The sequence below is a fragment of the Meriones unguiculatus genome, chromosome 17, assembly GCF_030254825.1.
Source record: "Meriones unguiculatus strain TT.TT164.6M chromosome 17, Bangor_MerUng_6.1, whole genome shotgun sequence".
Taxonomy (NCBI): Eukaryota; Metazoa; Chordata; class Mammalia; order Rodentia; family Muridae; genus Meriones; species Meriones unguiculatus.
The window spans coordinates 22,468,079-22,486,029 of NC_083364.1; the positions used below are offsets into that span (position 1 = coordinate 22,468,079).

A 17,951-nucleotide genomic window follows, 5' to 3' on the forward strand; every position below is an offset into this window, starting at 1 on the left:
GCATTCACTCTTCTCGTGTCAGGACAAGTTTTCATTATACGCTTGAAGCCTTTGGAGATTCATCTACGTCACTATTACTGGGAGATTGCATTCAGGGATTGTGCATTTTGGATGAGACATAGAAGTCATGTCACTTGTGGTTTTCTTTTAGTTTTGTGTGTAGGTGTCTGTGTGTGTGGGGTCACAGGACCTTCAGGATTCAGTTCTTTCTTTAACCCTGGGATCCAGGGTTTGGACTCAGGTTGTCAGATTAAACACATGCGATTACTTGGGAGCCATTTTGTGAACCTTAAGGTGCTACTTGTGTTTGGGGTTGGATTCAGGAATTCGATCACTGGTTGAACTATTTTATTTTTTCACCACCTAGGTGGTGACAGTAGTTGAAGTATTGTTTCTGTTAGCCTGGTATTCAGGGTACGAGGCTCCATTAGCATTTTTCCCCATTAGCAGAATACTATCTGTGACAACAGTCAATATTCAGAGGGAAAGCTCTATAAAAAGTCAACTGCAATGTAATCAACCTGAAAAAAACCTTCACATACAAATCTCATAAAAACCAGCTAAGAATTTAACAACAGTAATTTAAAAAAAGTAACAACTCCTCCCCAAATAATCGCCTCTTAAATGCTAGGCACCTCGGGACACTGACAACACTGTGTGAACTTACATGTCACTATGGATGTGAGTGGAAAGAGAAGTTAAGAAACAAACAAACACACACAGCAAGGCTGGTAATCAGTACTGGAATGGTAGGAAGCAGGAGACAAAGAGAAGGGAAAATATAGGGACAAAAATGTGGATGGGGGATAAGGAAGTTTTAGCAAAGGGTAGACTGAAATGAAATAGGTAAAAATATCCTCCCAGATAACAGTCCCGTCTCAGAAAGCTGAGACACACGACTCCATGGATCCAGCCAGACTATGTTCTGGTAAAAGCAAAGAGGAAGATGAATAAAACAGTAGACAAAGAAGAAGATGAAGACAACAAAGATGATGGCGACAAAGAAGGAGGTGGGAGGAGGAGGATGGGCCTGGGCTGGTCTCCTAAATTATCTGTCATATTAAATAAAGAGGGACTGTACTGGGTAGAGGCAGACTGTGAAAACCTACTGGTCTGACTGTGAATTCCCTCTAGTTTCTTTTGCCTTCCTTCTCAGCTTTCTCCTCTACTCTTCTGCAGTAGCTTTTTTGCACTTGTTCTTGTGGTCCAGTCTTCCTCTGCATGATAGTGAAGTCTCAAGAGGGTGGCTGGATCTCTGTGATTTCCTTCGGGTTCTGAGTGATAATGCTGACCGCATTCCTAAGCAGCTCTGGCCAGTGTCCTGCTTGGAATCTGTGCAAGTTCCTGTGTATACTTTGGTTCCCACCAAAGGTTTTCAGCTGGCTGAGTGCTGTGCAGATCTGATTTTAAAGTTTCCTTTCTCAGTCTCGCAGGACTCTGTCTGACAGTTCTTCTACCCTGTAGTGCCATGACACTTGGCTCTTGGGTTGCCACAACTGCACAACAGAATTCTTCTGCCCTGCAGCGTCGCCAGTACCCAGCAAGGAGGCAGCGCCCCCCAGTCTTCTCCATCAAACTGCCCTCTGCACGGCCTTTTCTCTAGTGCTTCCAGAGCGCCTATACCCTTTCGGACTGCGCCTGAGGGTCACCGGCCACCTTCCTGGGGAAAATGTTTCCACTGTATTCTGTAGCACGGGCTGTCTTGGCCCTCTGAATACTGAACTCACAGGTGTGAGCGGCCACACTGGGTCAGCCATGTCACTCCCCAACAGGGAGAGGCCCATGCTGGGCAAGCAATCTGCCACTGAGCAGTCGCCTCAGCCCCTACTTGCTCAGTTGTTTTAGGTTTTTGTCCATATTTTCCTTTAGTTCTGTGAACACATTTAAGATATTTAAGGTCTGCATTTCTTACAATTACAAAGACATAAAAACAGAAAGGGGACTTCCTGGGAAAACAGGGATGAAACAGAGTAATGGGTAAGGACTAAAATTTATTATATACATGTATGAATCTGACAAAAAATAAAAATAATCATTGTTGCCAGGCAATAGTGGTGCACGCCTTTAATCCCAGCATTCAGGAGGCGGAGGCAGGCAGATCTCTATAAGTTTGAGGATAGCCAAGGCTACACAGAAAAACTCTGCCCCAAAAAACAAAAATATACAAGAAAATAAACAATACCTTAAAAAAAAAAAAAAAGAGGTCTCTGTTTTGCTACAGGGATAGGCCATGTTTTCCCTTTCTCTGTGCAAAAGCAGCCATCTCTCCTATCTTTGCAGACTTGCTCTGGATGACTACCTATACCTAGGAGGGCTTGGCAGGAGCCTTGGACTAATGCGAGATGGCGGTTTTTAAGGTTTTTCTCAGATCTCTTTGTACATGCACCTTGCCAGTGCCTATATGTTAGCTTTTCCTGATTTCCAAACACACTGCTTTTAAATGTATTCATCGCCCTTCCTGATGACCCAGGTTGAACTATGCTTGGCTTCTAGGAGCTATAGTACACCCTTTCTACCTCAGGCAAGGGCTCATCCAGAGGAAGAAAAGGCTTCCTGTTTTTGAAGCTTGTGGTCTGGAAGGAGAAATGCAGAACGGGCCCTTTAACAGTGAGAATTAAGTTGGGCGAGGTTTTCTATGATTTTAGTCCCAGCACTCAGGGAGGCAGAGGCAGGCTGATCACTGTGAGTTTGAGGTCAGCCTGGTCTACAAAGCAAGTCTAGGATAGCCAGGGCTACACAGAGAAACAAACAAACCAACAAATAAACAACCTAAACCGACCAAACAATAAAAAACCAAAACCAACCAAACAAAACAAAATAAACAAAAAACCCAACCCCCTCCCCCCAAACCCCCCCCCCCCAAAAAAAAAAAAAAAACTAGTGAGAATTAACCAGCAGTTCTAGATATGCTAAGAGACAGATAAGACAATCAGGTGATTCAGCCAGAGAGACAGAGGTACCTTTTCACTGTGGCAGCTAGCATTTGAGACAAGTCTTGAAGGAAGGCATGTTGACCCAGGCAGGGACATAAACAAAACAATTCCAAGAAGCACAGGGCACATGCAGTGAGGAATTAGCAGAGTGGTACAGGAAACATACCAGCTGAGGTGAACAACAGTGACACAAAAGCTTGGCAAGGAAGAATCATGCCAGACAGTAAAGGATCACAATGCCAGGACAGTGTCAGGACACACACACACACACACACACACACACACACACACACAGGCAGACACCCAAGCGCACACTCATGTACACACATTTTGAGACAGGGTCTCACTGTGTATACCAGGCTGGCCTCAAACTCAGAGATCTGCCTACTTCTATCTCACAGTTACTGGGATTAAAGGTGTGCGCAACCATACACAGCTTAAAATGGTGATTACAGAGTTACAGTATGACTGATCACAGTGATAGAATTGTTATTCTAAAGGACTTACTGATAGATCTACTTAGGAGACATTGAGTCCCCCAAGTAGAATTTAGCTAAAGAAGCAGCACTTCCAAAATACCCGATGAAAAGTCGTGTGCTAACAGGCCTGTTAGAGATAACATAAATTTAGGATGGTAGGATGTAAATGTTTTGTCACCAGGATTGGCCGGCCTTTAGGTTCCAATCATGACAAAGAAGACAGCGATAACTTATGACTGACCAGCCAGTAGGCCCTGCTTCCTATGCCACAGACATACCTCTAGGGGCTGGAGAGATGGCTCACTGATTAAGAGCACTGACTGTTCTCTTAGAGGACCTTAGTTTGGTTCCCGGCAGCCATGTTAGGCAGCTCACAACTGCCTGTAACTCCAGCTCCAGGAAACCCCATCCCCTCTTCTTCCTTCCACACACCCAGACAAATAACATCTCAAAAAACAAACAAACAAACAACAACAACAACAACAACAAAACTCTAATGTCTTTTTGAGACTCTGGCTCAAAAAACAAAAAAACCCCAACAAAAACAGTTTTGGGGGATAGGGGCGGTACAGAGCTGAAGTAGAATGAAGTAGAAAGGACAAATTATTAGATACTGATTTATTTAGTGCTTTACTTAAGCTCTGCTTGCACTGCCTGTTTGCCAAGCATGACTTCACTGGCTACCTGGAACAGAGGGACCTGAAACAGCTGCTAACGCGATGGCGATGGGCTGTTCTGTGTAACGTGGCTTGCGTATTTGCTCCACCTTGAGATTTTAGCGTATAAACCAAGAATGCAAACTGGACTGTCTATTGAAGTCTACCCTGGCTTTGCTCCACCAGTGATGGCTCCTCTTGTCCACTCTCACTGGCATCAGAGTGCTTACTCCAGAAAGGTTTCCACAACAGGGTCGCAACCATCATTAGGTCCAGGTCTGTCACAGAATCGCCTGTGCTCTCTTATTAGGAAAAACAACTCTGTCAGGTGGACAAGATGACCCTGGGTAATAACTATTTGAAAAAGAACAACGTTGCTGGCCTTAAATAATTCTGGTAATATGTAATAACTTTGCTGTGTAAATCTCCTATCTGCCTAAGATAGGCCAGACTTGCAGCCTCCTGCCTCTGTTTAAATTGTTAAAGTGTAACCTGGGACCACGACCCAAAAGAGATGGCTGTAAGTGGAATGCATAAGTGTGAGGTGTGTATAAGCCAATGGAATCTTCTCTTGGGAGCTACTGTTCCTCAGGCTGTGCACGAGCTGGCCAGGTGCTTCGGTGAAGAGCTTCCCTCCCTCTAACTGTGTGGAGGAATTTCTCACTGAGAAAGCTTATTATTTCTACCACATGCCGTGCCTTCTGCTGACAGGCCCTAAAAAAGCGTAATGTATGCATGTGCAGGTGTCTCCCAATATTACACACGTGCACCGATGCTACCCTTCCCACTTATGGCAGGCTGAAACCTGTGGATCAATGTGGAATGGGTGCTATTTTCCATGCTGCTTAACATGCATCAGGGTGCTGAGGTAGAAGCAGTGGGTACCCAACAACGTACCAACTTCTATGGCTCTCTATGTGCCTTTAGGGGCTTATTGAGGGCCATGAAAACAAACAAGACCCAAAAACCCAAGTGCCATATTACTTGAAAGGGAAGTAAGGGCAATGCTAGCTTACTGTCTACTTGCCAGGACACTAGGCCAGCCTCCAGAGGCACTACACCCGGAGCCGCTGAGCGTGCAGCACGCCTCTCAGGAGAGTCCGGGCTGGCGGACCTCCCCTCCCCAGTGCCATTAACTCAGACGTTTCACAGTCAGTTCATGTCCAATACTTAACACACTACCCTTCCAATGTGCACAGACCACAGGGCTTGCCTAGTGACACCCCCTGCCTGTGGGACAGACAGGCCGATCCCCACTTACCCGGACAGTCGGCTTCATCACTGTTATCCTCACACGTTGCCCAGCCGTCACACTTCCAGGGGAGGGGTATGCACTGGATGGCACCACCGTGACATGCAAACTGCCCAGGGTTGCACCGAAGCTCTGTGGATCAAGAGGGCAAGAGGCTGTTGAGGAAGTGGCACAGAGGCAGACACCTAGCAGAGCAGAGCTCTGGCCACACCATGGTAGCCCTGGGAAAAATTGGCCAGGATCTGAGTGGCTGCCATAGCCTGCTTCCTAGGAGGATCTGATCAGGTGTTCCCAAAGCAGAGGGTGGAGACTGGTTACAATCCTGCGTCAGACCACACAGAACTGCCGCCCTCCCAGAAACATTTAAATAGCATGCCAAAACAAGGTCAAAGTCAGAAACATCTCTAGCAGAGGGAGTCCGGAATACTTTTCTAAGAAAGTGGGACTTGAGCAGGGTTTCCCAGGAAGGCAGACGAAACAGCAACCGCATTCCAGGGAAACAAAGGCTTACAATTACAGGAAAGGACTTCAAGGTGGCCGTGTGAACAGAGCCAGACTTTGGAGGTTGCAGGCTAACGGAGTTCTGACTCTGATCCAGCATGCTGCAGGGAACCAGGTTACTAAGGCAGTACCATGAGATGTGTTTAGGTAAAGCAAAGCCGGCATGGTTCCTGACAAGATAAGAATGCTAAACTAACTCAGCGAAACATGGGCTTCACTAGGAGGCAGCCACCTACACTGCAGCCAACGCCAAGCTCTTCCCTTCTTGCCGGGTTCTCCTTCTCTGACCCCCACACCTCTTTCCGCTTTCCAGAGAGGCTCTCACTGTGTGGCCCAGGCTGGCCTTTGGCGTCTGTGCTGGCTTGGAGCCCAAGCCTTGAACATGGAGGGCAGGCACTCCACCCTGAGCTTTACCTATGGCTGGCTCACTTTCCACAGGTTGTTTGCTGCTGATTTTTGCTCCTCCTCAGGCTCTGTCTACTTGGTTTTGTGAGACAGGGTTTCTCACTGGCCTGAGATGGCTGATCACAGGAAAGATGGAAAGCTAGCAAGGCCCAGGGCTTCCCGTTTTGGCCTCCCCAAACCCCATGTTTGCAGAGAAAACATTGTACCAACTGAGCCATCTCCTAAGGCCACAATGCCATTTTATGGGGAATTTTGTCCAAGACAGCTACAGGAACTGGACTTAGGGTCTCATCTCATCCACTCCACCTTTTGCAAGAGTATGAGGACTGGAGGGTGGTTCAGGGGGTAAAGTCACCTGCTGGCAAGTCTTATGACTAGAATTTGATCCCAGGAACCCACGTGGTGGAAGGAGGGAACTGACTCTTGCAAGTCATTCCCTGACCTCCACACTGTGTGCGCCCACATGCACACAGCCCTAACATACAAAAAGGTTTAAATGTAACCGGTTTTCTTTTTTCTTTTAGATTTCTTTATTTTATGTATATGAGTGCTCTATACGCCTGCACGCCAGCAAAGGGCACCAGATCACATTAAAGATGGTTCGGGAGCCACCATGTGGTTGCCGAGAACTGAACTCAGGACCTTTGCAAGAGTAGACAGTGCTCTGAACCGTTGAGCCATCTCTCCCCGACAGACAGTTTTTCTATTAAAAAATAAAAAATAAAAAATAAAAAAAAGCACTGGCTGGCCTGATTCCATTCCCACATAACAGCTCATGTATTTCCTCACATGTCTAGGGAATGTTGATCAAGGGAGGGCGCACCTCCAGCTGGGGGGTGGAACTTACACCACTGTAATCAACTCTGCTTTTTTGTTTTTGAGACAGGGTTTCTCTGTATAGCCCTGGCTGTCTGGACTCACTTTGGAGACCAGGCTGGTCTTGAACTCACAGAGATCGGCCTGCCTCTGCCAACCAGAGTGCTGGGATTAAAGGCATGTGCCACCACCACCTGGCAACTGATTTTTTTTAATTTAATTTTTATTTCACTTAATGAACACAGGTGTAAAAGTTTTACCTGCATGTATGTCTGTGTACCCCACACCTACATGATGCCTGTGGAGGCCAGAAGAAGGTGCAGGAGTCCCTGAAACTGTTGTCAGCCGTCATGCTGGTGCTAGAAATCAAACCCAAGGTTTTCTGGAAGAGCAGCTAGCACTCCTAACCACTGAGCCATCTCTGCAGCCTCCAAATTTAAAACAATCTTAAAAATAAAATAAAACTGATATGGTACATATGATAGAATAAACAGACATTTCAAAAAACTAATATGCCAGCAAATGCTTGAGAGGCTCAAACTAAACACATAAAGCAGAGATGTGGAAACTACAGAGATCAAACCTCCTACCAGAGAGGAGAACCACAATGCCAGAGACGGAAATGTCCCTGAGAGCATTAACACGCTTGATTCCATAAGAGAAGGGACTAGGGACATAAGAGGTAAACTCTCAGAACCAAGAAACAGACAGAAAAAGACTACAAAAAAATGACCAAGAAGCCACCAAGATGCTTAGTGGGAAGGAGACAGCTGATTCTTAGTGGGAATGAGACAGACCCTGACACTCACATGCCAGGTGAGTGTGTGGCCTTCTTCCCCTACAATAAGAAATTTTCTTAATGGCAAAGCTTAGATGATGAAGAATTATTTACAATTTGATGAAAACCATAACAAATCCACAAATCTAAGCAATCCAATGAGCCTTAAACACAAGAAACAGGAAGAAAATGACTCAAAGTTACACGGCAACTGAACTGGTTAAGACCTGAGAAGCCAGGCATACTTGCATAGGCTGTAATCCCAGCACTCGGAAAACTGAGGCACAACCCTCACTCCCCACCCCCACTCTTAACCCCAGACAGGGTTTCTGTCATCCTGGCTGTCCTGGAACTCTGGAGACCAGGCTGGCTGAACTCAGAGACCCTCCTGCCTCTGCCTCCTGAGTGCTGGGAGTAAAGGCCTGTGCCACCACTGCGCAGCCACATTTCTTATTAGAAGTAATAAAACTAGAGGGCAAAGGAGCAACGTTTTTTTAAATTTTGAAAGGAAAAAAAAGTCATTGTCTTAATTACAGTTTATATTATAGTGATAAAATCCCATGACCAAAAGAAACTTGGGGAGGAAAGGGTTTATCTCATCAGTATAAAGCCCATCATGAGGGGAATCCAAGGCAGGAAGCTGGAGACAGGAACTGAAGCAGAGGCCATAAAGGAAGCTGCTTATTGGCTTGCTCTCCCTGCTTTCTATGCAATTCAGACCCTCTGTCCAGCGGTGGCAGACTAGTGTGGAGGACTGGGTCCTCCCACACCAGCTACTAACCAAGCGAACACCCTACAGACTTACCTACAGGCCAACCTTAGAGAAGCATTTTCTCAAATAAGAGTCCCTCTTCCCAGATATGTCTAGGTTTGCATTAAGTTGATAAAACTCAACTACTAGGACGGTCCTCAGCCTAGAAACATTTAAAGCAGAAATGTTGCATAATGTAGCATGACATTCACAACAGATGCAGAGCTCTAACTGTGACACTAGGTCACTAGGAATAGGGAAACACAAGTAAATTGTTTTATGGCTCTTCTATTAGTAAGGTGACCTGTCATTTGAAGGCACATTGTACTGAGCTACAGATCAATACTACTAAACACAAAATAATTACAGCAAATAGGCCAATAAGCAACACAAAATAGAATGCAAACCGAAAGATGATGGGAAAAAAAAAAAAAAAAAAAAAAGAAACAGGTATAGTGTGGTAGATTTTAGATCTGCCTAACTGATATATAGTCATTTGAACCCAACTAAGATATAAAATTGATCACGTATATAAAAAAAAATTAAAAAACAAAAACAAAATCCAAGTATGGGCTTGAGAGATGGCTCAGCAGTTAAGAGCAGTGGATATTTTTGCAGAGGCCCTGGGTTTGAATTCCGGCACCTACATACTACTTACAATGCCTGGTTCCAGAGGCTCTGACACCCTCTTCTGGCCTCCATTGGCACCAGGCATGCATGCGGTAGACATGCATTACAGGCAAAATATTCATATACACAAAATACAAAAACACTCAAAAATGTTTCCTAACCTTTTATTTGCTTTCATCTTACATGTACGGATGTCTATACCATGTCGTATTCAGAGGCCAGAAATGCTGCTGGATCCTCTGGGGCAGGAGTTACAGATAGTTTGAGCTACCATGTGGGTGCTGGGAATGGAACCCAAGTCTTCTGGAAGACCAACTGATGCCCTTAATGGCTGAGCCATCTCTCCAGCCCCAACAGAAACATTTTTAAAAGACCCAACTATGCACCAATGTTTACGGTATGTGACTGCAGGCTCCAGCCTGACAAAGATGCAGGTGGTTCATACTCAGCAGGACTCACCTCTGATTTGGAATCTGAGCAGTAAGGATATGGCAGGTCACGAGGCTGAGCAAGCTTACGGTCACCATGAAATAGCTAGGTGACCGAGCAGCACACTCTGCTGCCCAAACATGGTGTTGGCAGGCTGGGTTAGTAAATGTATGTTTATACCAAGTATGGTATTTTTAAGCCACCATAGCTTTCCTAGCCATTCAGAAGTCAAGAACTACATATAAATACATACACAGTGAAGATAGAAAAGAATGGCTAGATATACCATGTTTTCACGTCCACTTTCTTCTCCTATCACAGAACTTACCACAGAGTAGGTAACTTAGAAACAACAGTTTAGGGACTGAGGTAAGATGGTGGGCTAAAGGAAAATCCATGTGCTTACTTTAAAGACATGTTTTCTTCATAGTATCTTTTTTTTTTTTCCTTATCACTGATCCTTGATCTACCATGGCAACAGCAGTAAAATGGTGCTATAAAACAGAACTATCCAGAGCATCTACTTGGAGTCCGAAGGGTGGCTTTATCTATGTTTACAATAAGTCTACATAGTCTTCTCTCCCAGGTGACTACAATTGCCGAGTAGAGCTCACTTCTGACAGCAGGACAAGTATGTTCCCACCCTTCTGTGGACATCCCATACAAGCAAAACCTGTCCCTCAACCAGACAGAGCCTCTTAATATGAAAACCTAAGAACAGGTGCTAAAACCAAATCAGAAGAAGAAGTGACCTCTTGAGCATGGACTCATGACAGAACAACTGAGAAGGTGTCCTTCACTAATGAACACTGCTGGTCCCCTCAGGACAGTACCACAGATGTTGTGAGACCTCGTCTTGGAGCATCAAGGCAATGCCTTTCATTCATCAACTTAGAAAATGCAACCTGATGTATTTATGCCATGTAGGAAAATAATTACAGTATCTTTTCATAGTAAACCAACAGGCTAATCAGCCAAAGTTCTGCAGGCTGAGAGGCCCAGGTGTCAAGATCTTGCACCTGGTGAGCGTCTGCCTGCTGCACGCAACTCAACAAAAACAGCCCCTGGGAAAGAGCATGTGAGGAGTGGGGAGGCCAGTCTGGTGCACAAGGAAATCAGCAACCTCAGTGTTGAGTAAAAACCTACACACAAGGCTGGCTGTAGCTCACTGGGTTTAGCGTTGGAGGATTTCACTAGAACTCATCAAGTTTTGGGTATGGCTCTCGTCACCTCAAAACAAAACAACCTTTACCAGGCGTGTCCAACTGACCAAATGCATCCCAGGGCAACCATAAACACAGCTCAACACGTTTGCAGACCACAGTGTCAAGTTGCAAAGTTAAAATGTTTGTTGCTTCTGCTTTATGTAAAAATAAACTCCAGGCTCAAATGGCTTCACTTAAAAAATTCCATAAAATATTTAAACTAATACCAGAGCTGGAGAGAGGATCACCTGTTGAAAGTGTGTCCTGCTCTCTCAAAAGGCTCACATTTGGTTCACAGTATCCACACGAGGTGCCTCTCACAACTCCGCAACACCAGCTCCCAGGAACACAGTGCCTGGTCTAGCTTCCCAAGGGCACTCACACAAGTGGCATACACACACATGTAGGTAAAAAAAAAAAAAATTAAATCTTAAAAAAAAAAAAAAAAGGTCAATTCTTCCAAAAATTCAGAGTTCATTGAGTCACCAAAAGCAACAACATTAGAAAGTAAGTATGAGCTGGACATGGTGGCATATGGAGGCTGAGGCAGGACTGAATTCAGAGCTAGCCTGAGCGACACAGTTAAGACTCTGAATAAATAAATTGAAGACAAATGAATAAAAAATGATAAATCTAACAAAAAGACATTTAAATGCTATATGCTGAAAATATACAAATATGGCTGAAAGATATATTTAAAAGACTTAAGCCTATGGGTCTTTATGGATCAGAAGATTCAAGTGGTTAAGATCTCATTTTACCCAAATTCAGTGCTAGCAACCATATTTCATCAGGCTTTGTGGGGCCGGGGAGCTGTGGGATGGAGGTGTGTCCATACCCTGAAAATCTCATCCTGAGATGGGCAGGAACAGGAACACTCTTCCCACTTGACAGCCTGGACCCGTATGTCCCAGTGCACCCAGCCCTGTGTTCCCAAATTTCCCTCACCCCCAGGAGGTCATATAGCCTGGTAGCCAGGTTAAATTTCCTCTTCCTTATGCAAATGAGGTTTCCCCAACACCCTGTACCACCCCTTCTGTGCCCCCAGGCAGTGATATATACTCACACTGAATGCCCCTACCCATCCCCAAAAGATTTAAGTAGCCTTAGTTCCCGCCAATTAAATGAGCTGTCTCACTGAAGCCTGTCTCTCAAGAAGTCTGTTTCCTGAAGCGCTCAAAACCACTAGGCCTCTTCACCCCAACCGATGTGGCAGGTCGAGGCAGTGAGCCTGAATGGCAAGGTTTGATTACAGAAACTGACAAACTGACTCTAAAATCTGTTGAAATGCCAAGAACTTAAGAGCAGTGAAAACATTCCAGGACCTTGCAGAGAAGAACAGCAAACAATACAGATTGCAGAAACATCAAGACAGGATAGTGTAGACAGCAAGAGGCATCACAGAACAGGTGTGGTGGACAAGCCTTTAATCCCATCTCTTGAAGGCAGCAGCAGCTGGATGTCTTTGAGTTCAAGGCTATCCAACTAAGAAATCACTCTGCTCTGCCTCTTATACTAAGAAGAAAAAGTAATTCAGAATACAATGAAGGCCCAGATGTAAATGTGAAGCTCCGAACTGTAAAAGAAACTTTTATTTGCTTGTTTCAATTGTCCCAGAAGCTTACTGCCTCTGACTGCTAACCTCTAGGCCTAGAATGTTCTCAGCCTCCGTGACTTACTATGTAATATCTTCACCCTTCCTTGCTCTTACTGAGCTGGCTGGTTCAACTCAGCTGGTCTGGCTTAAATTCCTCTCCCAGCTAACTTATTCAATTTGGCTTCTCTCGGCCTCTGAATTATTCTGCTTGGCCTCAAACTAACTCCAGCAATCTTCTCATCTTCTGGCTCCTTCTCATTCTCTGGCTCATTTGGTCTTCACCTGAGTTCTCTCTCTGCAGCCTTTTACTGTCCCGGTAAAACTGCCTCCTCTCCCTGCATTACCCCTTAAGTTAAGTAGCTTCCCTTTTTCTCTCTCTTCTTGTGAGAGTTGGGTGTATCCTATTCTGTCAAATCTTCCTCTGATTCATCACTTTTTCTGTCATTCAATTAGACTTTACTTTCAAACATGGGTGTTTCCTTCTACAAACTACCTTTACCTTCACTGCTGGGGATTAAAGATGTACCACCATGCCTGGACGTAAGCTTTTCTCTACCTGAAACTTGCTCTATACCAGGTTGGCCTTGAACTCAGATCTGCTTGCCTCTGACTCCAGGATTACAGGTGTGTTTGTATTCCAGCTGGATCACACAGACCTGGAAAATTTTGGATGTGATCTCTTGCCAGAGCAGCCATGTTCTGAATTAAAATTTCTCTACATCAAACTACCAAAATTTGAGCAGAAACCACGAACAATTTTTAAACTTTAGTTCAAGCAAAGATTGCTAAGATGTGTATGTTAAGTCACAAAATAAAAAGTTGATAAACTGGACGTCATTAAATTTTATAACCTTTTCTTTTGAGACAGGGTCTCACTTTGTAGCAGCCCTGGCTGGCCTGACTTGTAATGTAGACTAGGCTGGCCTTGAACTCACAGGGATCATCTGCCTCTTGAGTGCTGGAGTTAAAAGTGTATGCCAGGAGCTGATGATGTGGCTCAACAGTTGAGTGCGTGCTGCTCTATCAGAGGACCAGAGTCAGGTCCCAGCACTCCCAAGTACGTGTAACTCCAGCCCCAAGGGCCTCATGAGCCTTTCCGGCCTCCACTGGCACTCATACAGCCACAGTTACCTCAGTTACACACACAGCCACACACATATCAGTTATACAGCCACAGCACAGCCACACATACACACATACATGCACATGCAGGCACATGTATACACACACACACAAAATAAAGTTTTAGGGGCTGGAGAGACAGCTGTTGCAGGGGACCTAGGCTTGATTCCCAGCACCCACATGGGGCCTCACAACTCACTGTAACTCCAGTCCCGGAGCGAACCTAACACCCTCTTTTGGTGTCCAGAGATACTAGGTATGCACTTAGTACACACACAGACATTTAGGCAAAACACTCATACACATTTTTATAAAAAAAAAAAAAAAGAAAACCGTGCTACCATGCCCAACTAGAACCTTTTCCTAAGAGGATGAGAAGGCTGGGCTTGGGTGCTAGAAAAGCAGCTCCGTGACTAAGAGTGCTTGCTGCTCTTCCTGAAGACCTGAATTTGGTTTCCAGTACCTACAGCAGGCAGTTCACAACTGCTTGTAACTTTAACTCCAAGGGACCTAATGTCTTTTCCTGGCCTCCAGGGCCCACTCATATGGCAATGATTCACACAGACACATCATCATCATCATCATCATCATCATCATCATCTTTTAAAGGCCAGATGAATCTCAATTATGCCAAGTGAAAGCAGCCAGTATATACTCAAAAGTTCCTAATTACTTACACACTCACACTCAACGTAACAAGAGAAAGCAGGCCACACAAGGGAGGGCAATGGGAGATTACAAAGGGCGCAGGAGAACATCTGTGGTGGTAAGTATATGCTTGTTATCTTGGCTGTGGTGGGAGAGGCAGATCAAAGGAACTACTAAAAATGGCAAGTCCAGCTAGGTTCAGTAAGACATCCTGTCTGAAAAAGTGGGTGGGGAGGTGATTCGGGAAGACATTCCTATGTCAGCTCTGGCCCCCTCCACATGCACCCAAACGGGCAAATGAACCCCCACACAAATATCTTCACTGCTTGGGATTAAAGAACAAATATCACACAGTGGTATTTTTGCGGCGCCTCCTAGGTTGTGGGCTGGACCAAGATGAAGCTGAGTATCTCTTCCCCAGCCACAGGCTATCAGAAACCAAATGAAGTAGACAATGAAATTAAGCTTTCTATTTTTTTTGTGAGAAGCCTGTGGCCACAGCAATAGCTGCTGAAGTTCTGGTAAAAGGTGAAAGGCTAATGTGGTCCCAGTCAGTGACGGGAAGACGTCAGGTGTCCTGACCCACAGCAGACTGCATGCTGCTGAGTAATGCACATTTTTGTTCTAGACCAAGGAGAACTGAAGAGAAGAAACACAGATGTTCACAGATGCATTGCGGATGCCAACTGGAGTGTTCTCAACTTAGTTATCTTGGGGGGGGGAAGGAGGGAGAGGGAGAGGGATAGGGAGATTGATTTCTGGAACCCACACTAATGTGCCCCAGTGACTGGGACCCAAAAGCTAGAAGCATCAGAAAGCCTTTCCATCTCTGTAAAGAGCATGGTGTCCTCCCGTGTTGTCAAGAAGCCCTTGAGCAAAGTGAGAAGCCCACACCAAAGCACCCAAGAGTCAGGGCCTTGTTACCCCACATACCCTGCAACACGAATGCAGATATTCTGCTCTGATGCACTAAGAAAGATGAGGAGGAGGCTGCAGAATAAGCTAAGTGTTTTGGGCAAGAGAATGAGAAAGCCAAAGGGAAATGCCAGGAACCAAGAGAGATATAATATAGGACATCTGTCCTGAGAGCGTCTGCTGCTGCTGCTGCTTCTCTTCTTCTTTTGAAGATTTACTTTATTTCTAATTCTGTATATGTCTGTTTATCTTTGTGGGTACCTAAATACGATCCTCACAACCCAGAAGGTTGGCAAGAGGCCTCAGAGCTCCTGGAACTGGCACTATAAACAGTTGTCCATTGCCTGATGGGAACTGAACTCAGGTCATTTTGCAAGAGCAATACATGTTCTTAACCTCTGAGCCCTCTCTCCAGCTGGGGAATATCTATTTCTGAGTCCAGTCAAAGATAAGTGTTTAGGAGTAACAAGTTGGGTGTAAAAAATGGTGCACACCTTTAATCCCAGCTCTTGGGAGGCTGAGGAAAGCAAATTTCTGTCAGTCTGAGGCCAGCCTGGTCTACACAGTGAGTTTCAGGACATCTAGAGGGACATAATGAGAACCCCTTCTTAAAAAACAACAGCAAGATCCCTCGCAACACAAATCCAACTCCCCCCCCTCCGCAAAATTATCAGAGCTGGCGGGGAGGTGGCTTCTCAACTCTTACATTTTAAATATGTACAGTTTATTATAAGGTAGTTTACCACAATAAAAGGCTGTTTTAAAAACTGCCATGAAACAGATTTGAGTTTACATAATCTGAAAATACGTTCCAAGGAGAAAAGACAATGTGCTGAGGCTAAAAGCCCAGTCACTTAGTGAGATCCGTCAAGATCAGTTATCTCCTCTGTGGCCTGCTCCCGCAGCTGGACAAGCCACGGTGGCTCACAGTCACTGCTGCCGCTCTAGAGCAGGGAGAAGCTTCAGTCACAGTGCTAGGGCTAGCTGCCCTACTCAAGACTGCCTATTTATTAGGAATTAACAATGGGCATCAAGTCTACATTCCTAAGCATTCACCCAAGTACCTGAAATTGTTCCTTTATTCTCCAGCCATGCTAGGTCTTCCAGGTTTTTAGTTAAAAACGAATTTCTAAACTATGATGAGAAAAAGGCAAAAGGTTCCTCTGTGTAGAAACCCTGTCCTGGAACTTACTCTGTAGCCCAGGCTGGCCTCAAACTCACAGAGATCCGCTTGCCTCTGCCTCCTGAGTGCTGGGATTACAGGTGTGCATCACCATGACCAACTGCTAAGAACATTTATAACACTATTCATTCTATAGAAAAAAAGCCACGACACGCTTCAAAGTGCACTCATAGCTTCTTTTGAAATGTCTATGTGCTTGGAAAAGTTTCAATGTGCTGCTGCAGATTCTTTTGGGAAATGGTCTTCCAGAGAAGTTTTCTTTCCCAACATCCCTAATATTTCCTTCAAGAGCAACTGTTTAGAGGTCAGCATGCCTGCTCTGGCAAACAGCCCCTTCCTCATTTCCACACACACCTCGATTCATTTGCTGCTCATTACTAAGCACTTAGGGGTTGGGAGTAGGGGCTGTTTTCTCACTTCTGTGTGAGACTCCTGCTGTCAAAGGGTCCCGAGGCTCCAAGGCCTCCCTGGTTGAAAATTGCCTATGAAGAGTGTTCAACCACCTGTCCCAGGATGGGGGACATAGACCATCAGGTACTGGGAGTAGACACTGAAGCATGACCACTTGAAGTTGCTGTGTACCTGAGGCAGAATGAAAACCAGGGGAAGGTGGGACTCTTAAAACCCCAATTCCCTGAGCACCCACACTTGCTTCCTCAGGTCAGAGAAAAGGGCCTCTTCCTCCTAAAGATCTGGCTAAAACTGCTCCTTTAAACTTTCACTTAAAAATGCTGTGGGGAGCAGACGGCTTTCAGCTGTTGTCTCTCCTTACCCTGAATACCCCTGGCCTCCCTACTCAGCCTTCAAGACATCCCCTCTTCCCAGGAACCCTTCATCTCCTGGGTGAGGTTGGATCTCCTAGCCTAACCTTCTGTCAACAAGCAGGCATTAGCACACTATTTCTTAGAGCTGGGCACACATTCCCACCTCTGTTGCATCAGCTCCAAGGAGCTGAGGAACCATTGCTCAAAGACCTTCCTATAAACATTCAGTGGATGACCAAGTGTCAAAAAGGAAGGTTCCTCCTGGACCCCCACCTGGAGGGCAGGGGCTGTGCTGGGAGCATGGGGATGGTGAACTCCTCATTGACACGTGGGGATCCTGCCTTCTAACAACCACGTGTGGACTGACTGCTCCTAGGAGCAGGAGTGTGGACTGCTGAACCTAGCAGGTGAGCTCCAGCACTACATCACCCACAGTGATGGGTGGTGACTCTGCCAGGCCTAGCTACAACATGCATCAACATCTCCCTTCCCTCCATCTGAGTATCTTTTCAACCCCTCCAAAAGGCAACTAGTATGAATTTCTGCTACACAGGGAGTTGCTCGAAAAGAAAAAGCCAATGCCATGGTACCCAGGTCTTATGACTCTCTCCTTGCTGGACATGAGTGAGGCAGGTCAGATCTTCCTAGCCAAGGATAGTATCCCTGTCATCACAGCACTAAAACAATTCCCACTGTACCAACACTGTCAAACATCATCATGCACTCCTTAATGCATTTTAACCCAAGGCCTATTTATATGCAAAAATTACTGAGGATTTCAAACAGTTTTTGCTATATGGGTTATATCTATTGGTATTTTCTTTGTTGTTTATTAAAGCAAAAACAAACAAGCAGGAACAAACAAAACTCTACAAGAACCCAAGCAC

At 45.3% G+C, this 17,951-nt stretch overlaps 1 protein-coding gene across 3 annotated transcripts in view; it reads right to left on the reverse strand.

Moving 5' to 3' along the window:
• Nucleotides 1-17,951, reverse strand: part of Dgcr2 (DiGeorge syndrome critical region gene 2) — a 62,187-nt gene that overhangs the window by 27,524 nt on the left and 16,712 nt on the right. For all 3 annotated transcript variants that reach the window (XM_060370021.1, XM_060370020.1, XM_021653325.2), the window contains one exon: nucleotides 5,330-5,452. In XM_060370021.1, the coding sequence (XP_060226004.1) occupies nucleotides 5,330-5,452 (123 nt within the window). The remainder of the gene's footprint in view (nucleotides 1-5,329; nucleotides 5,453-17,951) is intronic.